The sequence below is a fragment of the Chlamydotis macqueenii genome, chromosome 22 (genome assembly GCF_036417535.1).
Source record: "Chlamydotis macqueenii isolate bChlMac1 chromosome 22, bChlMac1.mat, whole genome shotgun sequence".
Taxonomy (NCBI): domain Eukaryota; kingdom Metazoa; phylum Chordata; class Aves; order Otidiformes; family Otididae; genus Chlamydotis; species Chlamydotis macqueenii.
In genome coordinates this window covers 1,240,737-1,268,382 of record NC_141577.1, presented here as the reverse complement: position 1 = coordinate 1,268,382, position 27,646 = coordinate 1,240,737, and the positions used below count along the sequence as shown (strand labels likewise).

Sequence of the window (27,646 nt, the reverse complement as noted above, 5' to 3'; positions counted from 1 at the left end):
GCCAGCGGCACGAAACCTCCCAGAGGGAAGTAGAAAAAGAGGTTTTATTTAAATTTAAAGTGTATTGACACTGTTGTTTGAATACCAGGGTGACAAGGCCCTTTGTAGGCACCTCAGCCGGATAAATCCGAGCTGTGGAAGCAGCAGAGGATTTCACCTTCCAGTTTCTCCTGCCTCGGTGCGGGGTGAAGCTGTGCCAGAGCTCGAGGTGGGTGTGAGGAAGCTGCTCAGCGCTGGGGCTGCCTGGATAAAGCCATTTTTTGTGTACGGAGGGTCTGTGGGCTCAGCCCGGCTGCTGCGGCCGCGCTGGCTCCTGCACGGGGCAGTGTTTCGCTGCCGGCCGGAGCGCGAGGATGGGACAGGCGTGGGGCAACGGGGAGGATGCACCGGGAAGCCGGAAGGCTCCTCCCGGGCTCTGCTCGGCCAGAGGAGCCCCAGAAGGAAGGTTTTTGGGGGTGATTTGGGATGAGCCATGTTGGGGGGCTGCTGGGGAGCGGAGCTGGCACCCGGGGTGGGATTGGCGACCGCTCGGCCTTCGGCGTTGTGGCGGCTCCGGTTTGAGGGGGCTGACCGGGGCGGTGTCTGGATCCATCGCGTCTCTGGGAAGGAGCACAAACGCGTTCTTGTTGACGTTCCCCGGGGATGGTTTCCATGAGCAGCCTCTGATGCGCGCCCGTGACGGGGAGCGTGGGCAGGGCTGGCTGACGCCTGGTGTGGGCTCCGCTCACCCCGGGGAGCGTGGGGACCGCGGGGAGCGACGTTTCCTTGGGGCTGCGCTCATCGGAGCGGGACCGCTCTCCCCGAGCACAGATCCAGCCCTTCCGTGCTCCTCCCCGCGGCTCGGCCCTACCCAGGGTGTCGCTGCCTCGGGAAGCTCTGTGCCCGGACGGATCCTGGCAACGCCAGCTGAGTTTTCCAGGGCGGATGAGGCAATCGCTGCCCGCGGGGCGAGGCAGTGCGGCGGTGGGTGCGATGGCACACCTGGGACGGAGGCAGCAGCCCACCGTGGTGGGAGCCCTGCTTTCTGGGGCTGGCGGTGGCCGTCACCCACGCCATGTCCCGCCGTCCATCACGGCAGCGCGGAGCCAGCCTTGGCGGGTCCGGGGGCAGGACCTACAAACCGGCTCCTCTCCGCACCCCGACTGGTTCCTCGTGCCTTTCCCATCCCTTGGGAGTTTTCGGGTGGGGTGGGAACCAGCGGGGCCGCTGCTGGGTGGCGATGGGAGAGCAGAGGGTGGAGGCAGGGTGCTGGTCTCCCCGGCACGGGGACGAGGGTGGCTCCCTGGCAGTTTTGCCTGGTGCCTGGGGTGCCGGCCCTGCTGACAGCGTGGTCCCGTGCCTGGGCGGCCCCCACGTCCCGAGCGGTCAGGCTTGCAGCATCCCTGCTGGGTGCTGACCTCAAGCTCCCTGTTCTCCTTCCAGACGCTTGTTTCTCGAGGCTGGCTGGAAGCTCCACACTTCACATCTTGGCGCTGCCCGTGCTGGGGGGGCTGGACGCACTGCTGGGGTTTGGGGGGGTTCAAACAGCCTCCATCTCGGAGAGGGAAACCGCTGAGGAGGTCCCCAGCCCGCCGGCGTTTGCGAAGCACAGATGGTGTTTGTGTTAATAAGCCGGGAAGTTTCCTTCCCAAGCTCACGTTGTGAGTTTTTGTGCGTCCGGGTGGATCCCACCCGGCTTGGGGGCCAGGGAGGGGGATCCTCCAGCGTCAACTTCCCCAGGAGGAGACGCGTGGCGAGGCTGGGTGATCGGATTTGGTGTGAACATGGCAAAGCGAGTCCTTGGATGGGATCTGAGATGCATGCCCTGCCTCCAGGCCAGATAAACCCAGCAATTCCTGGAAGGGGGGAAGTGGGGTGGGCTGCTGGGCAAGACGGTTTGGGAGATTCTGGATGAGAAGCGGGATGGGCCGGGGCTCCCTCTCGTCCTGTGGAGCGGGCTCTGGTGGCGCTGATGGGAGCGTGGACCCATCAGTACCGGCAGCAGTGAGAGGAACTGGTCTGCAACGAGCATCTCGTGTTCGTGCCCGGTCCCTGCAGCCACGGCTCCGTGCCGGAGTGCCCCACTGTCACCCCCCCGCTGTCACCCCCTGCTTACCAGCGGTCCGGACCAGCGAGCTAGGACGCCTGGCTGGGCCCTGCCAGGGCACAATCATTTTTCTGTTGTTGTTTTCCTGTGCGTGACATGCTGCATTTCCATTTTTCATTTCCTGTTTGGCTCTGTTTCCTTCCCTCCGGTGAGTCTACGCATACCGGTGCGAGCAGCGGGGTCGGCGCTGTGCCCGTGTGCCGGCCGCCTGCTCCCCTGCCCTCTGCTCGGATAAAGCGTTTACCCAAACAGCCTCGCAGCCTCCCGCCGGTGACGGGGGCTGTGTTTTCACACACCTGCATGGGTCTGCTCGTCTCCCAGCATCTGCTCTTGCTCACCTGGAGCTCGGCCGGGACCCCCCATCCCCTTCCTCGAGCTCTGCCGGGACCCCCGTCCTCACTCCTGAGCCCTCGCCCTGCGGAGCTGCGCCTCCGCCTGCGTCCCGGCAGGACGTTTGCCTGACTCCTGGTTGTGGCAAACACGGGTGTGACTCGGGGCTTGGTTTTTACGGATGGCTGTTCTGGCCCGTGGCGGCCTTTCCGAAGGGCTTTTGCCAGCAGCTTATTTTTCCTGCGGGAAGCTGTATACAGGGGCTGCCGCGGCGGGGAGGTTTGCATTGACCTTGGGAGGTTTTGCTACAAGAGCTCTCCCGGTAAAACTATCCAGCGGGAGCGACTCCTGTCCCTGCGGGGCGAGGCCAGGCCGCCTCCCCAGCGCCACGGACCCGCACCGTGCGTGCCGCTGCCCCGCCAGCTAATTAGCAGGAATTAGCCCTTGCACCACCTCTCCGGTTTGGTTGAGATGGGCATGGCCATGCGTGATGCTGGGGACGGCTGGCGCAGCCGTGGTCCTGCCAGGGGCTCGCCGGGGTGGCGATGGTGCAGCCGTGCTGGTGAAGTTCTCCCGAAATAAACGCATCCCACACTCTGGGCTCGCTCCTGCTGCCGCCGTGGGTCACACATCTCTGAGCTGTGTGCACGTTGGGGAGTGAAAGCCTCGCCGTGGGGCACTGCCCTGGTGCGAGGGCAGCGGGGACGGCCCCCAGGCTCGGTTGCAGGCTGCTCCAGACGCCGCACGGGGAGACATCTCGTCCTCTGCGGCTGTTTGGGATGCTTCTCGTTCTTGCTGCGGAGGGCAGTTGCCAGACTGGGAGATGCTGGGATTCCTGGGCCAGCCGGGTGCGGAGCGGCCGTCCTGGGAGCTGGGGGCTCGCCCTGACTCGCCGCCCGCGTGCTGATGGAGCCAGCTGGAGCGATCCTCCCTGCTCCTGGAATTCCTGGCATTCCCGACTGGGAAAGGGAGCCAGGATGCTTGTGGATGGGGTCTGGTGGCGTCAGACCTGCTGCTCCTTCTCCTTCACCCCCTCGGGATGGGAGGAAGGAAGCCCCTTCTCTCCATGGCTGTGGGGTTTGGGGGGCCTGGTGGGTGTCGGGCTGCCTTCCCACACCACCTCCCCGCTTCGGTGTTGGAGAGCGGGGCAGGAGCGGGGCACCGAACCCCCTGCAATGGTGGGGTCACCCTCAGCTCCCTGGAGGTACAAACCCAGCTGGGGTGCTGGGGGGCCAGGGCTCTGCCGGGGCAGCCGCATCTCCGTCCTGTCATGGTAATTTTGGGGCGGCTGCCTGCTTGCCAGGCCTGGTGGCTGTCCCGGCCGGGCCTGGTCTCTCCCCTTTGCTGGGAAGAACGGGATGGAGACCAGTAAAACGGGGACGTTGGCGGCACTGCCCGCTCCCCCGCGCTGCGCTCTGCTCTGTGCCCGGCCGGCTCCTGGCGCGGGGGTGATGGAGGGGCAGGAGATGGCGTCCCTCGTGCCCCCTCCGCGGGGCTGTTCCTTGCTTCCTTCTTGCAGCCCCTTTGTCAGCAAGAAGCAGGGTTGGGTTGGGTTTTTTTTTTCCTTTTTTTTTCTTTTTTCTTTTTTTTTTTTTTCTCTTTAGAGGAAAATTCCATTGTGCTATTTTTAGTGGTGACAACTTGGCTTCTCGCAACAACTTCATTCTGCTCCCAGCTCCGCCGGCAGACGCGGGGAGATGCCTGCGGGAGCGACCCCGTGATGCCGGGGCTCCTCGGTGGAGACCGGCACAACCAGGCTGTTCCACGCGGCCACTCGCTGGCGATCGGATCGACGCCCTCTCACCGGGATGAACGGGCACCCACCGCAGCTGTTGTGGGCCCATGCGTGCCCTGGGGCTCGGGCAGCGCCCTTCGACGGCAGCGAGTCCTCCGGGCGTCGCCTCTGTCACCCCCACGCAAGCCCGGCAGCGGACGGAGGGGCCTGGTGTAATGGCGTGGGGGGCTGCGGCGGGACACCTTGCTGCCTGGCCCCGCTTCCCCCTCGGAGCTCCGGGAGCGGTTTTGGCTCCCGGGCAGGCAGCTGTCGGGGGCACAAGCGGCAACCGGCCCACGGAGACAAAGGAAAGCGATACCCCTGGTGCACGTCTGTCCCCAGGGAGGCGGCTGTCTGTCCGCAGAGCCGTGCGGGAGCGGGGCGCGAGGGTGGTTTGGGTGTGCAAACCGGCTTCGGTAACGTTTTTGTGGATAATGTGGGGCGTCGCCGTGGGATGCTGTTTGCTTCGGGGACGGGCGGCTCCGGTGCGGTGAAGGAGCCGGGGGTTTGTGTGCCGGCGCCTGCGGACGAGGGGAATCACCTCGCCCCACCGGGATGCGGGGAGCTGCTGGCCCTGGTTTCTGGGGGGGGTTGTGCTCGTTCAGCACGTCCTCATGCTGGCGTCTCCGCTCTCGCGCTGCGCGGGGTGCCGGGAGGTGCCGGCTGCGCCGAAGCCTGGGCAGGCCAATCCTGCGCCGTGCGGTGGGTCTTGCTCAATCTGCCGGGATCTTCCCAGAGAGGTGGTACAGGGAGAACGTGATCCGGCACCGCGACAAGCATGTTCCAACACTGCTGCTGCTAATATTTGTTATTTGGTTTGACAGAGGTCCTGGGACGTGCCCGGTGGATCCCGGTCCTGCTGAAGGGCAGTGATGAGCGGGCCGGCACTCGGATCCTCTTGGATCATCCTGGGCTGGTTCCCGCTGCCAAAAATTCCTTTAAAACAAGTAAATCTCCTTTTTGGCTTTGTGAGCACCTTGCTGCCGGTGCGGGGCGAGCAGAGGGGTGAGGGCAGAAGGGACCGGCCCCCACCCGCTGCTGGGTGTCACATGGCCCTTTTTCCCAGCGCGTTATATGAATTTTCTGGTGGCTTTTCCCGAGCTGGAGGCCTGGTTGCAGAGTCACTGGGATGGCTTGTCCCACGAGGATAGGGACCCTGCGCTCTGCTTTTGACTGCGCTTTCCCCGTCCTCTGCCTGCCAGTCTTTAAAGCCTGTTGGGTTTTTTTTCCTTCCCCTCCCAATTCCCTCGAACGTGCTTCTTGCTGGAAATATCCTCGGGACATACAATCCCTGAAACCTCCAGCGTGGAGGCAGGGGGTGAGGGATGCCGGAGCCCCCTGGTGCGGGGCCATCGCCGGTAGCGCTGGGCTCATTTGCAAAAAGAGGGGTGGCCTCAGCCACGGGAGGTTTTCATACGCTTCATCAAATAAGGAAAGGCGAGGGCCGTGCCGCAGCTGGGCTCGCGGGCGGTCAAAGGGCGACGGCGGCGAGGCCGGCGGGGCTGCCGAGCCAGTGACGGTGGCTGGGGCTCACGGGAGACCCGATGCCGCTCAGCTAAGGAGCGGGGTGAGCTCGGCTGGAAAATGAACGCGGAGAAGTACAAGAAGTTCCTGGATGGGCTCGGCACCCTGAAAGGTATTTCGTACCCTCGGCGGTGTGGGCGTGCGACGCGGGGAGAGGCTGAGCCTCCTCTGAGGGCTTTGGCAGCAGCCAGCCATCTGCCGTCGATGGCCGATCCAGGCAAATCGAGTCCCCTGGGACGTCGAGGAGTCGCCCGCTTCCCATGGAAGCGGCGGGAGGGGTGGTGCTTTCCATGGCTCTGCTTCACTTCCCGCTTTTGTCTTCCGTTCGGGTGCCGAGCAGTGTGCCTGGGCACAAAGCGAGCGTGGGGCAGCGGCTGACCCAGCCCCGTAAGCAGCGCAGGGAGGCAGGGGCAGCTGCTTTGCAAATAGCAACTGGAAAAGAAACGGAGCTCCAAATCCTGTGAAACGGAACGGATTGCCTCCCGCTCCTGCGGGTCGGGGTCGGTCTGGCTCTGGGGAGGGCGCTTTCGCCTGCGTGGGTCCCGCTGGCTGTGGGTGCACAGTGGCACCCGGGTGCGGATCAGTGCTTTTTTTTTTATTTTTATTTTTATTTTTTCCTTCCTCCCCCCTGCTCTTCTCTCCAAACCCCTTTCCCGATGCCTTGCCCTCTCTCTCCTCGCAGGCTGTCCCCGGAGAGCCGGCTGCGACACCCGATCGTGCTGGGCCGGCCCCTGGCAGGTGGCTGGAGGCTGGCGGCCGTTGTCCCCACCGCTGCAGGCAGCGAGCCCGGCTGCGGGCGCGGGGAGGGCAGCTCACTTTACCTGCATTCCAGCTATGGCAGCAGATGCTTCCCTTGCTTTTTCCCCCTTTTCTTTCTTTTTTTTTTTTTTTTCCTTCTCCTCCCTGCTGTCAGAGCAGCTTTTTGCTCTGGGACAAGGGATTCACCTGCTAGAAGGACGGTGGAGAGGGAAGCAGGAGGCAGCCAGGATGCCATCGCCTGTCTCATAACCCTCCCAGTGCCTCGCCCCTTTTTACAGCGCTGCCTCGGCGCGGCTGGGCTCTGCCAGCTGATCCCGCCGTCTAACAAAGGTGAATCCGTTCGATGTTTAATTTAGCAGGGAGCCAAGGGAGTTGTCACCAGCCGGGCTGGCAGCCTCCCTGCCCTCCCGTGCCGCTGCCGGGGCTGCCGCGAAGGGTTAATCCCGCAGCTCTGCGGCTGACAGCTGCCCTGAGTTATCGCGTCCGGCAGTAATATAATTCACTTTCTTGTGCTGGCGTGGTGTCTGTCATAAATTTTTCCTGAGCCTCGCTGCAGCTGGCACTGGGGATCAACGTGAAAGGAGCCCCCAGCGCCGTGGTGGCCGGCTCTGTCTCACGGCCACGCTTGTGCACCCCATCTGCAGCCCCTCGGCACTGTCGGGCACAAGATTTGGGTGCTGGTGACCCCCTCTCTGCGTTTTGGGGCTGCTGCTGAAGCGCCTGCGCCCGCGCAGGGGTTTCAGGCCCCGTCTCCGGCTGCAGCTGGGTGAATTCCCCGCCTGCCCACGACAACGAGGTGCCGAGGAGCCGAGCTGTCGCTGTTAACGGCGTTTACAAGGTGACTGGCTGCAGGAGCTGATCTGGCAGCCTTCCCCTCCCCAGGTGCTGCCCAGAGCCCTACTGGGAGCGCTGGCCGCCTGCGCCGGCTCCCGTATCCCGGCACTTTCTCTCTCCGCTCTCGCAAGCCTGTAAGGAGAACACGAAACCACGGGTGGCATGTTCCCAAGAAGCCAAATCCGCAGTTTTGGGTCTGTTTTGCTGCCTCTCGCTGGAGCGATGCCGACTCGCTGGCTGTCCGCAGCCGCGGGTACCGCAGCCCTTTGCGGCTTTAGCGGCGCAGGCAGGGAGATGGAGGAAACCGCGGCGCGGGCAGGGGATGCTCGAGGGAGGCGAGACGGCTCTTTCACCCTTTTCACATTGCTGGCGGGCTTCCCCGAGGCATTTGAGTGCAGAAGGGCCGCCCGCCTTTGCAGGCGGTTATGGTTGGCTCTGCCATGCCCGCCGATGCGGAGCTGGATGTGCCGGAGCCCTCGCTGTGGTGGTTCGGCGTTTGCCGTGGAGCTAAGCGTGCTCTTCGGCACTGAACGCAGCCCCGGCCAGCCTGCCCCCGAGCCGCAGGGCTGGACAAAGCTGGGGGAAAGGCGGGTTTTATTGCTGGAGAGGTTTCTTTCCCCTCTTCCCCCCCATCTCTGTTCATCTCCCCGGGGAGGCGGAGGCGCAGTGGATATTGGAGCTGGGAGCATTTCATATGTAAATGTCGGAGCGTGAGTCCATGCCCCTGACCCCCGGCGCCGTGCCAGCATCCATCGCTGTCAGCCCCCGAAGGACTTGGAGAGCATCCCGGTCCCCCGTGCCCACCCCACTGGGATGGGGCTGGGAGGCCCTGCCAGCTCCCCCGCTCCGTGCCAGGGACAAAGGATGCTGCTCCGGGATGGACCCTGCCCCAGCGGCTGCCGCCCCGGTGGGTTCGGGATCACCTGGCCTTTCCACACAGTTTCCATCTCGAGTTTCCCGGGGCAGCAGCCGTGGCAGCCGCGAGGTGACGAGGGCTTCGGGCTCGGCTCAGGAAGCCCATTTGATTACAAATTTATTGCTGGGTTAATTTCACCGGCGGCATGAGGATGGCTGGTTTCACTTTCTAAAGAGTTTGTTGCTTGCTTGGCAGGCGGATAAGATCCAGCATCATCTCGGCCTTCTCCTGTGCGCGCCGGCTGATCTCCTGGCTTCATCTGACCCTGCCGCTGCCGTGTGTCCCAGGGGAACCGGGCTCAGATTTTCCCCGCGAGTGGGTCCGTGCCTGTTCTTACCACCTCCGCAGCGTGCATGCGCCCGGCTCTGCTGGGTTGCTGCGATTAAAAAAAGGGGTTTTTAGAGTAATGAGCTAGGGGATCGGAGCGGGAGGCAGGAGCAGCGTGCGGCGGGGCTGGCGCTGGAGCAGTGCCACAGCTTGTCCCCGTGCGTCCCCGTCGCCGTTTGCTTTCGTCCCGTCATGTGATGGCTTCCCCGAGGAGCAGCGGGGCGACGCTGCCCAAGGTGGCTGGACACGATAAGAGATCCAGAGCCACCATCTGCCCTGGCCGTCACGGGTGGAGGCCCCGGAGGGTTTCGGTTCCTCCGGCGTGTGGCTGTCCTGGCCACATCTCCCCGCGCACGGGGAGGAGGACGTGGCCGGCTGCTCCTGGAGAAGGGTGGGTGCTCCTCCTCCAGCACGGCCAACCCGGGGAGCACGGCTGGCTGGGGGGAACTGCAGGCTGTGCCTTAACTGAGGATCTGCGGAGATTTACGGCTCTCCCACCACAGCCTCACGGTGCCAGGGCTGTTTTTTGCCCCAGGAAGGTCCAGCTGAGCCCTCCTGAGAGCATCTGATGGGCTTGGCCGGGCTGGTGGGACCCAGCAGATCTGGTGCTGCGCTGGCGCTTGAACGAAGCAGGCAGAGCGATGTTAGCAACTGGATTATTTCATTTGGTCTTTAGTGGGGATTAAGTTTCTCTGCAGGAGAGTACGTCTCTAGGGAACAGAGGTTTCAGGCTCCTGCCTTCCCCTGTTTGGTTTTTTTTATTGATTTTTAATCCCAAATTCTTCCCTGCTGCTGCACGCCAAGGCTGGCCCGGCTGGGAGCTGGTGGCGGGGATGAAGCATCATGGCGCAGCTGTGAGTAAAGCCGTGGCTGAGCTCGCGGGCGTGATCCCCGGGAGCCTTCGTGCTCCAGGCCAGCAGGCGTGGAAGGACCGGGGCCGCACCCCCATCCCGGCAGGCACAGGGTGCCGTGAGGAGGGAGCTCTGGCTGCCCCCGTTCCGTGGGGAGCTGGAACCCCTCATCTTCGGTCGAAGGGCGCAGAACAGGCTGCCACCTCTCTGCCCGCCTCCGGTGCGGCGCTAATCAGGTTTCACGCTGCTTAGTTTGGGACATCTAATGAGATCAGGGCTCAGGGTGCCTGCCTGCCCTCCATTTGCAGCGGAAAACAAGAGAAAATCGCTTGTGTGCTCCTCTTCAGCCTCCATTTCCAGGACGGGGCTTTGCACATCTCCTGTCCGGGGGGCCGGGGGTCCCGCTTGTCCTCGTGTTTGCAGCGTGGTGAGACTGGTCGAACCCTGGGCTGCTTTGTGGGGCACAACTGGGGGCCTGAAGGCAGCAGAAGCGTGGGACACGGCCTCCTCCCAGCAGCTTGGGGCGCACGCTTGGCCTGTTCTTCCCCTTGTCTTTCCCCTCACTCCTTTGCATCCCTGTTCACGGGGAGCGGGGCCAGGGCTTCCGAAGCGGGGGGCCGTCGGCACAGCCGTGCCCGTGCAGCTCAGCGGACGAGCGCCTGGCCCTGATGGCCCCCGCGAGCGGCTGCGTGGAGCCTGTGCAAACACAGCGCCCAAGCGCGCCCCGAACAAAGCACAGCCAGTTCCCACCAGCCTAACGTTTTCCCATTCCTCCCGCTGCCAAGCAGCCTTTGGTTGGCGTTGGAATAACAAGTCTCTCTGCGGAGACACCGGGCCTTTTGTTAGCCAGCAGAAAAGGAGTTTTGATGCCGGCGATCCCTCCGCCCCCCGGCTTTCCTGCTCCCACAGCAGCGGCTTAGGGAAGTGCAAAGCTTGGCCTTGAGCGGCCGGCGGCGATCCCGCTGCTGCGGCTGCGCGGCTCTGACCCGGATCCCCCTGGATCCCCAGGGCTGTGCCGTGCCGAGGCGCAGCTCAGAGCCCCAGCCGGCCACCCCTCCGTGGGGTCCGGCTCCTCCGAGAGAGACCAGAGCCTGGGACTTCATCTGGGGGATTTTTCCAGGATTTGGGGTGTTTACTGGTGCTCGGCCCCAGTGGGAGTGGATGCAGGACGCGGCCAGGGCTTGGGCCGCTCGCCTGTGCCGGCGCTTCCAACAAATCTTGTGACGGGATTTTTTTGGTGGCTTTTATTTGAGTTGGTTTGGTTTTGCATGGCTTTCTCTCTGCGGAGGTGCTGGTGGGGCGTGCTGGGAATTTCGGAGCCAGTGTTTCCCCAGCGGCTCTCTGGAGGTGCGCGGTGTTGTCCCCGCGGTCGGCAGGGCAGGGAGGGACCTGGAGATGGCATCGCCTTCCTCCTCCTCCCCCGGTCTGGCAAAGGTGCCACCCCGCCGTGTCAGCACAGGCCCTGGGAAGCGTGCAGACGTGTTCGCCCTCTTGCACGTGGGTGTGCGAGCGAGCCTTCCTCTGCGCCCAGAGCTGGGATGATGCTGCTCGCTCCCCCAAAGCTGCAGTGTCTTCTGCTGGGAGACCTTTGCCGTTCCTCATCCTCATCCCCATCCTCCTCGCCTCTGGCACTGCCTTCCTCCCTACCCATCAGCTCCACGTGCATCGAGAGCTGCCCTCGCCGCTTGGCCATCTGCCTCCCAATGTGCGGCTTTTGTTTGTGCCCCGGCACCAGTCCGCTGCCTGTCCCCGTCCCCTGCTGCCTCCTGCCCTCTCCTTGCAGGGCGATGCCGCCGAGTCGGTGCCAGCTCGGTGCGATTCGGCGCTTTCCCGGAGCCCAGAGCGCGTGGCTGTGAGTTTCATGGCATCGTTTAATGAGTAAGCGTGGTACGGCTCCCTGCCAGCGTCCTCAGAGGGGGTGACGAACCAGGGGAGGCTTCTGAGAAGCGGGAAGCGATGAAATCATGCCTGAACTGCTGTGTCAGCAAAAAAAGCGACGGCCTCGACAGTCATCCCGGGAGGCTGCCGGGCGGGTGGATGGGTGGGAGTTTAACACCGGGAAAGGAGCGGTGAGATCACCCTCGCCACCTCTTCAGCGCGACGTGCTTGGTTTCCTGCCGAGAGGGAGGGTCAAAACGCCTGGGCGGCGTTGAGAGGGTCGCGATGAGACGTGTCTGGGGTGGCATCGCGCACACGTGGCCCCGGCTGCACGCGGGGATCCGCCGCGCTCTGTGTTGCAGGAGAGGGGGGCTTTGGGGTCACTTCTGGGGACGTACAGAGGGGAGGTAACTGCAGGACCGGCAGTGCTGACGGCTGCAGATGCCCCTAGGAAAGGTGCTGGATCTGGGGAACCACAGCGAGCCCCACCACGGAACAGAGGCTGGAGCTCCGTGCCGGTGCCCTGGCGACGCCATCGGCTCTCCGTCCTGCGGGAGCTGGGGGATCCGGGGACGCACAGCTCCCCGCTGGTGCTGTGAAGGGAAACGCTCTCCTTTTGGGTCACTTTGGAGTTTCTTGAGGCCTTGGAGAGTCCTCCTGTTGGCTCCATCCGTCCCGTCTGAGTCAGTCCCCCTGGACGGCACCAGTTTGGATGCCGCATTCCCGTAGACCCCGTAACTGCGGGGGGATTGCCGCTGCTCCTGCCCGGGCACGGGAGCTGACACGAGCCGCGCGGCTGGGGAGTGATTAAGCCGTGAGCAGGTGGCGGCCCAGCTCAGCTGTTTGCTTTGCAGGATGAAAACTGGCAGGAGCGATGTTTGCTTCCAGCTTCACCTCGACCCGTCCTACCTCTGCCCTCTGCGTCCCAGGGGTGAGGGGATCCTCGGGGTCCTGTCCTGCGGCCCCCCGAAGCAGCGCTGTCTATGCAGGGGCGGCTCTGCCATGGGAAGGGAAGTCATTTTTTCATTTTTCTTTTTTTTTTTTTTTTTTTTTTTTTTAAGTTTCAATTCTTATTTTGGTGCCCAGACGTCTGCTAGAAATGGGAACATCGCTGCTCTTATCATCAGCGCTTCCTTCCTGCGGTTCCTCAGCACTCAGATTTTACACCGATGGCGGCGGGGGGGTCCGCGCAGCCCCCTTCCCTCTCCCCTCGCTTTGCCGCGTCCGGCCGACCTTTGGCAGTGTGGGCAGCTGCTCTGCTAGAGGTTTGCAGTTAAATATTCACTTGTGCTGCCCTCGGTGCACGTACTGGTCTGGAAGGAGCTGGTGCGGGACAAACCCCCCCAACCCTGGGCTGAACCAGATTGCCCAGCGCGAGCCCCCCAAATTCCCCGCGCAAACACGGGGGGTGATGATGGAGCATTCGGAGCTGCGGCACAGACACCTGTCTCAGGCCAAAACTGCCGTTTGCACAAAAACCAGGGTTTGGGAGGTTGTTTTTTCCAGGGCCACGAGGAACGGTGCTGCCCGGGAGCTTTCCCAGTCCCAATTTTTTTCAGACCTTTTGCAGCCCTGGGGTTTGGCGGTGATGCTGAGGGGCCGGTGTGGGACCGGGCTTGTCCCTGTCCCTCCTGGCAGGGCCGCGGCCGCTCTCGGGATGATGAAAGCCAGAAGGAAACGTTGAACGTGGGGAATGCGCCCGCTCTGCCAGGAGCCGGAGGCGTGCGGGCAGGGCCCGGCGTGGGGGCCCGCCGGATGGCGAGGGGCTCGGCGGCTCTGCCCGTGCACGCACGGGCCCGTGACTCAGCGGCAGGAGGAGAGGGGTTTTTCTCTTCGAAGCGGAGGAGCTCGTCTCGTAGGGATGCGCCGAGCAGCGCTGGGAGCTTGACCTGCTTCGTTCCACCTTGTTTTTAATAGCCCGGCTCACACGAAATGGCATCTTTGTTCTTGCTTTCCTTTCCCATGGCTCCTGGCGCCGTGGGCAGGGTGGAGCGAGCCCCCGCGCCCCACCGGGGCCCTGCCTGTGCTTGCCGGCAAAACGGGGCGCGCCGGCACGTGGGGATGCGCTCGGCAGCCAGGGATGCGCCCCGCTGGCTGTCTGTCCTTCCGCCCGCAGCGGCGTTGGCGTTTGCGAGGTGGGCGCGATGCCGCGGGTTTCTCTGGGTTTTGCAGGGGGAGAAGCTGTGGTCTAGGGGGGAGCAGCAGTGGGGCACGCGCTCGGCCCCCGGCGTGGGGTCAGGGCTTTGCTTGAGCACTGTGGTCCCCGTCCAGCCCTGGGGAGGCCAAAATGGGCTCCTCGCCCTGCTCTGGAGTGGGACCGGTCCCCGGGGCCATGCCGGGAGCAGCGGGTAATCCGTGTCTGCGATTTACCGGGCATCCCTGATCCAAACCCCGGCGTCCCCTTCCCTACCTCAGCAGTTCTCAGCTGCTGGCCCTCAGTGACCGAGATTTGCCCTCGAAGCTCCCAGAAAGGAGGAAAAAACAGCGGAAAGGGGAAAGCATTGCAGGGGAAGAACAGCAGGAAACCTGGCTCCTGCACCGCGGTCATGAGTTTGTGCGTGCTTAGCACCGCTGCCGGGTGTGCCCTTTTCCCCGCCATGGGGAGCGGGGTGACCCCTGCCCGCCGTGGGGTGACCCCTGCCTGCCGTGGGGTGACCCCACTGCCTGTTGAAAGCCCCTCTGTAAAACCACGCAGGTCATCTGGTGTGCTCGCGCCCACTTCCATGTCCAGCAGCGCCCGCTGCGGGTGATGGAGGGGACTTGGGTGGGCTTGCCGGGGGGGACACTGGCGAGCACCCCAGCTGCCATGGGCGCAGGGGAGCCCTGGAGGGATGCTTCGCCCGGCGATGGTGCAGCTGGGTGCCAGCTCTGGCTCTGGCCCCCGTTCCCAGCGCCATCCAGCGCTGCCCGCTTCGGCGTTTCGACAGTGCCACCTGGCTGCCACCTCCCGGGCTGGGACCGGTGTCCCTGGGGCCTCGGCTGCCTCCCGGGAGGCCACAGCACCCCGGAGGTGCAGAAGTGTCCCCACGCCATCGCCCACCCCGATGCCGGGGTGCCAGCGCCTCCTGAGCGGAGCTGGGGCAGCGCGTGCCGTGTCCGGCTCCCGCGCGCCGCGGCCCGGCAGCTTCCCCAGTCATATAAGGAGATGCCGGAGCCGGCAGTGCGGCGAGGCCGCGTCGCCTGAGCATTACTCACCGGGGAGGCGCATGGTACGGCGGGGGGGGGATCGGCCCCGCGAAACGCTTGTCCGCAGCCAGGGGTGACTCAGCTGCGGGTGAGAGGCCCGGCCGGAGCGCCGGGGGGGCCGGGGCAGCCCGTGAACCCAAAACCGTCCCGTGGGGTGTCCTGAAAGCCAGGCGAGACACTGGGGGGGGAGAGGGGGCGACAGTGGGGGTAACACCGCTTTGGGTGATGGAAAAAGTGGGGTGCCTTGCAAAAAGGGGGCCCCCAAGCCCCCCTCCCCCCTGTGGGAAGGGAAGGCATCTCCGCTCCCCAAATTCCGGGGCGGGCGGGTGACGCGTGTCCCCTCCCCACCCCTTTCCTTTCCGGGCCAAGGCGACGGTTGCAGCTGAAGGAGCCGCCTTGCAAGGAGCTAAACCGAGCTGTTTGTGTTTCGGGTGCGCGGGGCGGTTTCCATGGCGGATGGAGGGGGGATGGCCTCAGGCTGATGGCTGCATCCGGGGCTGGGTGGTCCCCCGAAACCAAACGGGCCGCCCTGAAACCCACCGTTAGCTCCCCGCGCCCGCCTGCTCCTGCCGCCCTTATCGGCTTCCTGCAACGGCGAGGGGCGGCCGGGTCGGCTCGTGCCCCGCGTGCGCCGGCAAGGGGAGCGCAGAAATGAAACTGGGTAGCGGCGTTAAACTGGGTGGGAGGGAGTGGGGGACCACTGGGGTGTCCTGGTGCAGGGAAGGGATGTATTTATAGGCGTAAATATACATTATTTTTATATATATAAACATAGGTATGTTTCTACATGATTATATATATTTCTAACTATATATAAAGAGTTTCTTTTCCTCAAGAGCTGGCAGCGCTCCGTCCATTTTATCGGCCTCTCTACGCGTGCAGCACCCAGGAAGAACAGAAGCGGCCGAGCCCCCATGGGTGCAGCCGGGGCGAGGGAATTGGAAAAAACAGCTCCTGCTTCCCGGAGCCTTTTCCACTGGCAAATCCCAGCCCCAGGAGCAGCCGCCGTCCGCCGTGTAGGGCACGAACGGGGGCCATTTATGGTGGCCTCGTGCCTGCCGGTGGGTAACAGAAAGCAGATTGCTTTAGGTGAAAACTATGCCGGGATATTTTTCATCCGGGCAGGGCTGAAGCTCTGGAAAATCTTTTGCAACAGCGCCGAGCCCCGGGGTAGCACGCTCTGTTCACTGTCGGCCGTCTCGTCAGCCCGGACGGCGTGAGGGGGTCGCGGGTGGCACAGGTCCCCCGTGGAGCGGTACAGCGGTTGGGTCCATCGCGTTTTACGTGATAGGGTGGTTTCTTGGTGGGCCCGGCCAGCTTGTGGCTGTTCGGGGAGCAATGTAACATATAAATATAACGTAAATCTCCGCTCTGGTGACACCCAGAGTTCGCGTGTTTTCGCCGTCCCACGCTGCGGAGCCGATGCTGCTGGGTGGCAGCCGGTCCGGCGCTGGCCGCGTGCGAGCCTGGACTCCCGATCTCTCCGGGAGCGAAGCCTGAGCCGGGTGAGGTTTGGCAGGGCTGCCGCGTGCCGTCCTCACCCTGACGGCTTTCCCCTTTGAGCGCCGCAGCGGGACAGACCGCTCTTGTCTGGGCCCTTCTGGGAAGTTGAAGGCAAAAAAGGAGCGTTTCATTCTGCACGGCTTGCTGTCCACAAGCAAGTCTCTTTCCCCAGGAGCTGGCGGGGGACCCGGCACACGATGGAAGCAAAACCAGGCTTTGTGAGGAGCCTCTCCGCCCGGTTTGCTTGTGGTTAAATGACAAATAGGCCAGGGATGTAACGGTCGAGCCGCTGCAAGGCTTGCTGCTCTCGGTTTCCCTGTGCTGTTGCTGCGTCTCCGCTGCTGGAAACGGTTCTGAAGAGAAGCGAAACTGCCCGAGCACCGCCTGGCACGGTGCTCACCGTTAATAAACCCGGTCGGGCGGCGCGGTCTTGCCGTGTGCGGTGCGATGCCGGTGGCAGGAGGGGCTGGGAGGTGGACGAACCTTCGCGTGTCAGAGCATCTTTTGTGGGTGTTCCCCCAGGCTCTGGGGGCACGCTGGCCGTTAATGCATTTATCTCTGGGCATCCGGGAGAGCGAGGGGAAATGACGGGTACCCCACTTGCAGGAGCCCAAAACTGATCACCTTCGCTTTTTCCCCTCGTGCTGGGCAGAGGTTTCCTGGTGCTGGCTCCAGCCCGGGGTACCGAGCCCCCAGCAGCAGCCGCTCGATCGCTCCCGAAGCTCTGCCTGCATCTCCCGGCCACGTCCGTCCTGGCTGCCCTCAGTGTGTCGGCATCACGGGCAGTCTGCGGGCAGGGGACGCTGGGCCGGGCTGCTGGCTGGCACCCGCTGCGGGGGGCAGGGTCTTGTGTGGCTCCCGAGCCCCCGTGAGGAGCGGGATGCGGCAGCGATGCCGGCGCAGCAGCTGCTCTCGCCGAAACCGCAGCGCGACCTTCCAGCGGGGCTGGGAATGGAAATCGAGGAGATGACGTCTCTCCCCCTCGAAGCGGGGAGGGACGAAGTTTGGCCGCATGAATGCCGAGAAAAGATGTTTGAGCTGGCCTGACGCTCGCTTTCTCCCTCTACCCACCCCCCACCCCCCCCCCCCCCGCGCTGTAGCTCCCAAATCTCCCTGGCCCCGTCCTGGCGACGCTGGCTGTCCCTGAGCCCTGCCAGCTCGGGGAGGACGCGGACGCAGCCAGCTGGAGGCAGAGGCGCAGGCAGGAAGTTTCAGAAGTTTCTGCAGGCAGCAGCTCGCCCCCCCCCCCGCCCCGTCCCGTCCCGTCGCCCTCCCGGCGATGCCGGGCTCCAGCAGCGGCAGCTTCAGGAGAAAGAAATTGGGATCCGGGCTCCGGATAGCGGGCCAGGAGTAGGGGACGATGCCTCTTTCGGAGAGCTCCTATCTGCCTCCCGCCGCCTTTGTCCTCAGCCACGTCCTGGGCATCGCCGGCGTCCTGTACTGGAGGAGCCGGAGCAGAGAAGGTAGGGGCGGCCCCCGCGGAGGGGAGCTGCTAAGATGGCCGGCGTGCTGCCGGCGAGGGTCACGGCTTGTTTTCCCTCCCCGAGAGCCGTGGCAGCGGCGTGGGCAGGGACGGACGCGGCCGGCGGGGAGGAGGGAGGAGGACGCGGCGGCGGGGATCTGAATGGTGGCCCTGGTCCCCGCGCCGGGGCAGGGGCGGAGGTTTCAGCGCCGAAATTTGGTCTCGCCACCCATTCCCGGGGCATGCGGTGGGTGGAGGTGGTTGGGATGGGGGGGTTCTCGCTCGGGACGAGGCTGCGTTTTGTCTCGAGCCCGTGACACATGGCTGGTGTTGTGCCTCCCCGCTCCTGCCCCAGCGCAGGCGGGCGTCCCTCCCGCCCCTCGCCGTGACAGTGTGTCTGGGGCCGCCGCCGCCAGCAGCGGCAGGACGCGGCCCTGGGAGCTCCTCCGGCCTGGCGCGGGCAGCTGGGGCTGACCCTGCCTCAGTTTCCCAAAATAGGGCTTGCACATGACCGCGTCCCGAGGAGGGCGAGGATTTGTTACGGGGATGTGCCGTAGCTCCGGGCTCCGGATGAGGACTCAGTAACTTCTCCTCTGTCCCAGTCTCTTCCTCCTGGGATTTGTTTGTTTTTATTCCTCCCTCTTTTTTTTTTTTTCTTTTTGTAGCAGGGCTTGTTCTCTCCTGTGCTTCCGTGCGGGGCCTTTTCCCCACATCCGTGACTGATTCCCCCTTTTCTTTCTCTTTTTCCATGTGAAGGAGCGGGACTGCGGAGCCCGGGCAGTGCGCAGGGACCTTTCCCCAAATATTTATTTGGGATACGCTTCCTCCTTCCTTCCCCAAAACTACCAGGAGAGGGATATTGAGGCTGAGTTGCACAACCGTGCAGAAATGTGCCCTGTTGCCCACTAAACCCAGCCTTGCTGCGATTCCCGCCGTTGACCCGTCCCTTGTCCGCGTAATGAATCGCAGGGTGCGGGCAGCGTGGTGCGGGCAGCGTTGTGCGGCCCCGTGCTCGCCTCCGTCTTAGGGACCTCCCGGCCGCTTCCCAGCGCGACGGCCTGCTCCCAGCTCCTTGCCCCCGTGCCGCGCCGACCCACTGCGTCACCCCGCAGAAATCCGTCCCTTTTGGAAAAAAAAATCCCGGTGCAAGCATTGCGAGCAGCAAGTACGTTCAGTATCTGTTTTTCCTCATCCCTCCTTCCCAGCGAAGGTCAGGCCATACCCCGCCGCAGGCGCAGCGTCCTGCAAGACGGGGGTCATCGCGCAGGGGGTTTCGTAGCCCTGCGATGCTCGTCCAGCTTGCTGAGCGCTGCCCGGCTCTCCTTTGCATCGCTGCTTCTCAGGTGTCTCCCTCCGTAAACGGCTGGGTGCCAGGTGGTTTTGCGTGGCAGGTATCTCCTGTGCATTCTTCCGGGCTGAATCAGACGCCGTGTCCTCTTGGTGCTTCAGGAAGCTCTGTAAATCCTGCCCGGTTGGCTCTGTCGTGATGGATTATGTCAGCTTGGGAGCTGGCAGCCGGCACATTTTAAACACCCCGTGCTCCTGAGGCAGCCGGCTTTCTTGCGTGGTCCTCCTTCTTAAAAGTACCATGTTAAAAAAAAAAAACAACAAAAAAAAGCGCATTCACATTCTTTGCTGGCCTTGAAGGAGTTCAAAGTGAAAGCGATGGGTTCCAACACTTTAAAAATTTGTTTCTAGGCATTTATACGTAGCGAAACCCTCGTTCACCCCACGGCGGGCTCCCGCTGTTTGCACAGAGCCGCTTTCACGCCGAGGGCTCGGGGACGTCCTCCGGATCTCCACGAGCTCGGCCAGCGCAGCGCCCCGGCTGACATCTCCCATGTTCCTTCAGCTGGAGCAGGAATTAACGAGCAGGAGCAGAAAGCTCGGGAGCTGCTTCCAGACTTCATTCCGGCAGGAGAGGCTGAGGGAGGTGGTGGGGGACGCTGAAACCCCCGGCTCCATCCTGAGCATGGCAAAGGGGGAGCACTGGAGAGCCTGATCCCGGCCCCTCCGTCCCGCCAGCGCCCGGGGCTGGGAGCGGGCTCTCGCAGCAGCAACAGGAGGAGGTGAGCGGTGACGGAGCCTCACAGCGAGCGAGGTCGGCCATGGTGGAGGAGGGATCCTGGGGGGAGCGGCAGCTCCCGGCCCGGCGTGTTGGGAGCTGCCGGGGACAGGCGGGCTGCCAGGACGGAGGCTGCCGCGGGCAGACGGCGGCGGAGAGATGTCTGGGCAGGGCGCTGTGGTGGTGGCGGGAGGGTCTCCGGCACCCGGTGCCGGCGGGAGCCCTCCCAGTGACGATGGCGAGTGTTTCTTCCCATGCTCGGCCTGGTTTTGGGCAGCTGGAAACCAGCTGTGACCTGGGATGGTTTTCCTCGTTCCCCCTGGCTTGGGGGACCAGCAGCGGGGAAAAACCTCCAAACCCCCCTTCCCCTCGGGTGGTCGCTTCCGCTCCGTGGTCCTTGCTGCTTCTGGCCGCTCTGCTGGGGATTCCTGCTGCCGAGGGGGAGGGCAGCCGGTGCCTTTGGGGTCCTGGTTTCTGGGAATGCAGTGGGCTGTGCTCTGGTGTGGGGTGGGGGAGAGGAGGTGGGGGGGGGATTACATGGCACGCGTGGTCCTGCAGAGCTTTGGACCCGAGATGCAGGCAGCTGATCCCGGCTCCCCGCTCGCGCTGGGGAACAGGTTTCGGAGCCCTCCCGGGCTGTCCCGCAGTGGTCCCTGCACCCCAGGCTGGGCTCTGCCTGGGCGGGATGGGGACGGGGGCGGCACGGCTGCCTCTCAGCTGGGCTCGGGCCGGGTTGTCGCCTGGCTTGTCTGGGTTTTCGTCTCTGCGAGTCTTACCTGCCTTGGGAACGCAGCAGCTCAGAGAGCGCTTCGCAGCTGGAAGCATCCGTGCTGCTCTGATAGTGTCGGCGACGCTGGAAACCGTCGAATGGTTGTGCGGCGCGAAGGCCCGTGAACTGGGGCTGGTGAACCCCTGCTAGGCAGCGGAGAGGGTGGGCATGGAGGGGCTGCAACAAGTTGCCCGTGAGGGTGGCCCTGGGAAAGATCAGCCAGGGAAAGCTAAGCTTGCAATGCTTTAATATCGTTAGTAAGCAGTAACGGGCATTATGATTAACTCGGACGACAGCGCGGGTGCGGGTGGGGAGGTGTAATCTGGTTAGAGCCCAGGAACCACCCAAAGGCGATGAGACGGGGCGAAAGAAAGGAAGAAAAATCAAAATTTCTGCAGGAGATGGGAAGAGGGAATGCGTTGAAGAGTTGCTGGCACATGGGCACCCCTTGGATCTGGCATCCGAGGTGCCTGGCTGCGACCTTTCCGCGTGGGACTTGGTGATGTGACCCCGTCCCCGCGTGCTCCCTGCGATGCTCGGGGACGCGCTCCCGCCCGGCAGCAGCCCGGCTCCTCTCACCCTCCCGGCCGGGGCGGCGGGGTGTCTGCCGGCAGAAGGTCTGCGAGGGGATTATATTTAGAAGAAAAGGAAGAGAGGTGGTGATAAGGGGGCCCCCGTTATCTCCCTGCGTGCCGAGCGGGGCTGCGGCTGGGTCCCGGCTCTGGCGCTGCAGACCCGGGAAATGATTTGGGAAGAAGCTGCGAGCGGGCAGGCGGCAGCGGGGAGAACAGCCTGGCATTGTCCCTCCCGTCCCCAGCGCAATTAACTGGAAAACAAGCTGAAGGAAAACAAGCCAAGCGCCTGCCAGCGGGGCAGTGCCCGGCTCCGCGGGGCCAGCTCGCACCCACGCCCCCAGCCCCCCGGATTTGTGCCACCGCCGCCGCGAGCTGCGCCACGCTCTTTATCGCGCTCTGCGCCGCTTCATGCTCACTTGCAGGAGGGAGCGACTCCGTCCTTCCTTGCTGGGAGCTTTCCAAGCGGCTTTGCCCGCTGGTGGGACCACGGGACGGTGAGGATTTTGCTGGCTGGCAGCTGGAGAAGCATGAGGAGCAGGGGAAAGGCGGGCGAAGCGGCCGTTGGCGTCGCGGCGGGGTTTGCGGCGATGGCGCGGAGGAGGAGCGGCCGATGCCCGGGCCAGGGGCTGCGGGTGTAGGAAGTGGTGCGGTGGGAGGAGCTGCGCCCTCCAAGTCACCCACCCGCTCCCGCTGCGGCCAAGGTCAGCGAGCGGGTGCTGCTGCCGGAAGACCCTTCCCCAGGAGCTGGTAAGCAGCCGCCGGTGCTCGGCTGGGACGCAGCGCTGCCCGTCCCGGGCTCGGGTGATGGAGAGGCGGCATCTCCCCGCGGAGAGGAGGCGGCTGAGCGCCTGCCTGGTGTGCCGGATGTGCTGCATCGGTTAGTACCCCCGCGCGCAGGCCCCACCGCGCCGCTGCCCTGCGCCGTGGCTGGGGTCCGGCTCGAGCTTTGTGCACCCCGAGTTAGCGCTGGGGTTGGGAAGGGACCCGGCACTGTGACTTGGGGTGCAGGGGGTTGAGTGAGGGAAAGGTCCCTAAAACACGTGGGGGTGACATGGCTTCCTATCGCAGGCGGCAGCTCCGTGGCTGGGCCACGTTGTCCTGGGGAGCCGCGCTGGGGCCAGAGCCCGGCAGGGTGGGGAGCGAGGGTGGCCGTAGTTGAACCAGGGGACAGTTTTCGGCGCCTGGTTACGTGCCTTGGCTGGGGGACGGAGCGGGACACGGGAGGCGGCGTGCCGGTGGCGTGCCGCGTCCTTTCCTGCGGTGCTTGTGGGTGGGAGAAGCTGTGGGGTGGATGAGGAGGAGGAGGGATGTTGGATGGTGCTTTCAATTCTGCGTGGGCTGAGACGTGGGGAGGTTTTCGCGAGGGCCCCTGGGGCCGTGGCTGCCCGGCCGGTGCAGGGACCCCCAGTGACACCCCCACCCCGGGAAGGGGGACGTGGGGCCATCTGGGCAGGACACACAGCGTGGGTGCGGAGCCCTGGCCACGAGATGCTGGTTTTCTCCCTTCTCTTGATTTTTGGCTTAAAACCAAAGCAAGGAGTGCTTCTGCCTGGGGGACCGTGGTGTCGAAGGGATGTCTGGGGGCAGCAGAGCTCGGCCTTTCCCTCTCTGTCCCAGGGAGCCCCTGGGCCGGACAGGGACCGCTGGTGAGCTTGGGGTCGGTACCGAGTCGCACTCTTTCCTCCGAGATGGTGGTGTTAAAACCGGGCGACCCCCTTTGGCACGGGGCTGGCTGCTGGGGGTGCCCTGAGCCCTCCTCACTGCGTGGGCATGGGGACGCGGGGGCTGAGCGGTCCTTCCCTGCGCCCCATGGGACCCTCCAGCAGTGCAGCCCCATCTCATACCCTCTCCTTTCGCCCCGTTTGCCGTTGTTTTTCACACGATGTTACTTTTTACACCAAGAGCAGGCAGGGCAAAGCCTGTTGGCAGCTCCCCCACCCCTCATTGCTGCGTGGCATCACCACGAGTCTCCCGTCCCGTCACCCCGTGGAGCTGGCGGCCGCCCCTGTGGCTCCCCGGGGACTGGGACCCCTGGGGATGGGACCCGGGTCATCACCTTGTCCCAGCGGCGTTCCGAGCTGCCAGCGTCTGGCCAGGGCGCTCTCGGCTGTGCCGTGGGACGGAAATAAACGTTAAATCCCGACAATCCAATGAACCAAAAATACAGCGGCGGAATAAGCTGCTAATTGCACAGGCTGCTGGTGCCTGCGGAGTCCTGCCGGGGACACCGGGGGGTATATGTAATGCGTTAAACCTCCCGGGAGAGCGCAGGGCAGGGGGGCGCCCTCCTAAAGCCGGGGGGCTGGAGCAAACCCCGCCTGCCTCCCGGGGAGCCAAGGAGGCACGGGGGTCCTGGCTGAGGGAAACACTATGGGGTTTCAGCTGCCAGCTGCAGCTGTACCCATCCCGGTCATCCGCGCTGCTTTTATTCAGATAACGCTGTTCTCCCCCAAAAGCGGTGTGTGGATGCCCGAGCGAGGCGTCGGAGCCCCGTGAGGGGCCCTGGCCCGCGCTGACCCGGGGATGGGCGGCCTCTGTTCCCCTGCGCGGGCGCAGGACGCGGCCGACGGCCCTGGCACGGGTGGCGATCCCCCTGTCTCTTCCCCTCATTTCAAAGTCATTTGAGTTTCTGCATGAGAAACGCTGACCCAGAGCTTTTGTCTTCTTTTGGCAGATGAACGGGACAGAGTCCAAAAGAAAACCTTCACTAAATGGGTCAATAAACACTTGATGAAGGTAAGATCATTTATTTTAGGGCCGGTTAAACGACCATCTGTTTGCCTGGTCCGTCTCAGGACTGGCAGATAAATGCCTTCTTAAAATTTTTCTTTGTTTTGTTTTGTTTTGGTTTTTTGTCTGGGAATTTTTGCACTGGATTTGAGTGTTCATGTGGCAGAGATGGTGGCCGTGGAAGTGTGCCGGCGCCTTTGGAGGGCACTGTAACATCAGCACGTGGCCCTTTTTATTGCATTCACCTTCTCCGCACCCCGTCCTTGCCTTAACCCCAGGCTTGTGCGTCCTCCCGCTGTGGCTGCGGGCAGCTGGGGTGAAGGGGGGGGGGTCCCAGCTCCCTCCGTGTGCCCCCTGCCAGGGTGACCGGGCTTTTTTGCCTTTCGAGGGACGCTTCGGCACGGAGAGGAGCCCCAGAGTACGTGGGGGGAGATGCTTTGGTAGCTGAGCAGGGTTAACATCGCGCTGCAGGATGCCTCCTGCTTTTCTTGGTTGATGCCAGATGTTGTTCAGTTAATTCTCCATTTGCCAAAAAAAAAAAGAATAAAAAGTCATTTGGGCATTGTGTCCCAGCTGTACTTTCCTGCCAGCTTTGCAAACCTCTGTGTCAAGCTTTTTGGCTACTTGATAAATCTTACACAGGAGAGAAAAAAAGAGAAAATCTTGAGGCTGCTGTGGGAAAACGTCTGGAGGTTGCCAGCCAAGGAACAGCCAGGGCAAGGGCTGGTGGCCGGGGCGAGCGCAGGTGGAGGGGCTGCCCATGGCCAGAGCCCCTCCGCTCTCGGGGGGAGCAGTGCGCCGTGTTTCGGGAGATGCCGTCGGGTAGCGGAAGCAATTAAACCCGTGCTTCAGGACCGAGTGACCCTTTCTGCAGAGCTCTGGGTGCGGTGTTACAGGCTCGCCTGCAGCACGGATAGTTTAACGTTGGATTTCACGCGTGAAATTGGCAGCCGCTTCTGCCAGGTCATTTGGGAAGCAGGAGGCCGCTTCCCTTAGCGAGGGTTCTGGAATAACCATTTTAAACCCACGCGGCTCGCAGGGAGGGGTCTGCTTGCAAACACTGGCTCGGAGGGAGGCGAGCAGACCCCTGAGGCCCTTCCCCCTCCCCGCAGGTGCGCAAGCACATCAACGACCTCTATGAAGACCTGCGCGACGGGCACAACCTCATCTCCCTGCTGGAAGTGCTGTCGGGAGTGAAGCTGGTGAGTGCCCGCGGCCGGGCAGCAGCGCTGTTGCCCCCCCCGCTCCCCTCCGTCCTCCCCCCGCTCCCCTCCATCCTCCCTCTCCTCCCCTCCGCCCCCAGCCATCAACCATCATTTCTTATGCCATAGTTTTTTTTTCAGATGTGTGTCTTTTTTTTAATTACTATTATTTTTATTATTGTTATTTTATTTGTTTTCACCCCGACTTGCCCTCCCCAGGCTGGCCTCTCGGGTACCAGCGAAGGGTGCGGTTAAAGCCGCTGGCTCGCGGTGCCCTGGGGAGAGCCCTCTTTTCGGGAGAGCGTACGCGCCTTCACCCTCTAGATTTGGCTGCCTGTTTAAAATAGCGAAGAACAGCGGCGTTGGCTGTTCCTGCGACAGCGTGCCCAGCAGTTTAGCTCAGATCTGTCGGGAGGCACGCTCCTGCTCCTGCCCCGTGCTGGGCTCCTCACGAGCTGGGTTTGTAGCAGTTGGTTTCGTGCAAACCTCTTCCTGCATCTTGAGCATCGTGGAGCCCCCCTCCTTCCTCCTCCTCCTCCTCAGACTGACACCTTCACTGCGCTCCGGGAAGATCCTGGTTGCTGCAGCAGGGTGGCACAGCAGGAATTTTTAGCTTTTCCCTAAAATAGGATCTGGGCGAAGATCTCCCCGCTCCCTCCGTTACCCTCCCAAAGTGCCAAATCCTTTTTTGTGGGGGCTGGAAAATTGGATGGAGCTATTTGTGATCCAGACAGCTTCCTTCTCTTCGGCTTTCAAAGCCGGGGGGAAATTTCCGTGCTGGAGCCCGGGCTGTGCCAGGGATCCGGCCACCTTCATCCCTGCTCTCCTGGTTTTCCTTTCACCTGGGTGTTGCATTTTGGTTTCCATTCTGTTTCCCTGTTGTGTCACCCTCCCGTCGCCGCTGTCCCTCCCCTCCTCGTTAGCAAGTAGAGCCGCCAGCTCAGAGGAGCCTTCGCCTGGTGAGAGCACCGGCCTGGTGCCGTGCGAGCAGCGAAGAGCGTGAGGAGGAAGATGATGATGATGAAGAAGTAGGTTGAGTTGGCCCCGGCCGCAGCATAATCGTGGTGGACACTGGAGTGCCGCCAGATAGTCCAGTGCAGCCCAGGGTCGCTGGGGGCTCCGGCCTTTCCCTCCCTTCAGTTTTAGCCGGGGGTTTTGGTAAAACCCACCCAGCCCACCCAGGGCGGTCACCCCGAGCGAGGGTCTGCGGAGGGGAAGCCGTAAGAGCGGCCCTCGTTACCAGGCTGTGTTCACTAAGCTGGATTATCTGTGCGTGCACTGCGGTGTCAGCCTGCGGCCAGGCCACGCCACCCACCCGGTGTGACAGCATGTGTCCCCACCGCGGGGCGGGAGGGCACGGGGACGCGTCCTGCACGCCGCTGTCGGCCAGGCCCCCGCCTGCTCGCCCCGCGGGGGCTGCGGTGACGGCGGCTCACCTCGCACTGCATGGACAGGCCCTGGGCACGGGCACCTTCTTGGGGGGCTGCTGCCACCGTGGGGGCCGGGACACGACTGGCCACCGCCTGCATGAGAGTGGAGGTGGGAGCGAGCACAGCCCGACCCCAGCCGTCACTCCGAAGGGGCCGGACTCCAGAACCTTGCTCACGTGTAGGAGCAGGGGTGTTTTCCGGCCGCCTTGCTCCGGGTGACGATTCCGTTGTGCGCAGCGTCGCCTCCCTCCTGGAGCAGCGCAGGAGCTGGGGCTGGAGCACCTTCTTGGAGATGTTCCCCTTGCAGGGATGGCTCTTCCCCTTCAAGCTGGGGAAGGAAGGTGTCTCGGAGGGGATGTCCTCAGGGATCAGAGCTCCTGGTGATGCCTCGTATTGAGGCTGGGATCAGGATTTGGGCATCGATGATGATTCGGAGCAGAAGCAGCATGCCATACCCTTCCGTGGGATCCCGCCCGTAGAAGCAGCGATGAGCACAGCCCAGGGCATCTCGTTTCTCCCCTCCCCAAGGGTTCAGAGGTGGTTCCTGGAGCAGCAGCCCCTGCTCGCATGCGGGAGGAGCTGAGCCAGGACTGCGGAAGCTGATGCTGAGGCTGGGGTTTCTCTGCTGCCGGTGGGGGCCCATGGCCGGTCCCTGCCCAGGTCCCCGTGTCCTGCTGCAGAGCAGACCTGCTCTCCTTCCACCTGGGCAGCTCGGAATTGGTAAACCTCTCCGTGCTGAGCCCTCTTCCCAGTTTGTCTGGCTCACCGCGGGGTGGGTGAAATCCTGCCCTGGGAACTCAGAGGCCAAGCCGGTCCTGCCCGCTGCCGGCAGCCGTGCGGTGCCCGATTCAGAGCCTGGACACAGCCCCTCAGGGTCTCAGAGGAGGTTGAAATCTTAAGGTCTTCCCACCGTTTTGCCTCTCTGTGGGCTTTTTGCCCTCTTGCAGCAGGGCTGTGCACAGCGATGACTTTATTTGCCTCCAGAGCAGGAAGATGGAGCAGGGCGCATGGAGCGCACGGGGTCACACCAGCACACCGAGCGCGGGGGCCGGGGCATGCAGGGGAGGCTGTGCATGCGGGGGGCTGCCGGCCCGGCCCCACCAGCCTGCCCTGAGCCTGCCACTTCTCTCTTGCAGCCGCGGGAGAAGGGGCGCATGCGTTTCCACCGGCTGCAGAACGTGCAGATCGCCCTGGATTTCCTGAAGCAGCGGCAGGTAAGGGCTGACTGGGGCTCATCCGGAGGCAGAGCTGGGTGATTCGCGGTGCTTTCTCCTGGCCGGGGCTCAGGGAGGGTGTCGAGAAGCAGCCTCAGCCTGTGCCGGGATGTGCCCGTCCCTTTGGTGCCGGCGCTGGTTGAGGACGGCTGTCGGGGGACTTTCCCTGGAAGCGTTGTGAGCTCTCAGAACCACCCATGTGGCACAAAAACTGGTATCAAAATGAGAGAT

The 27,646-nt window shown here is 63.6% G+C and overlaps 1 protein-coding gene across 1 annotated transcript in view; it reads left to right on the top strand.

Moving 5' to 3' along the window:
* LOC104484119 (microtubule-actin cross-linking factor 1, isoforms 1/2/3/4/5) overlaps positions 1-27,646 on the top strand; it is a 136,169-nt gene that overhangs the window by 5,081 nt on the left and 103,442 nt on the right. The window contains exons 2-4 of the mRNA XM_086764783.1: positions 23,514-23,575; positions 24,682-24,771; positions 27,338-27,415. Coding sequence (XP_086620909.1) covers positions 23,514-23,575; positions 24,682-24,771; positions 27,338-27,415 — 230 coding nt within the window. The remainder of the gene's footprint in view (positions 1-23,513; positions 23,576-24,681; positions 24,772-27,337; positions 27,416-27,646) is intronic.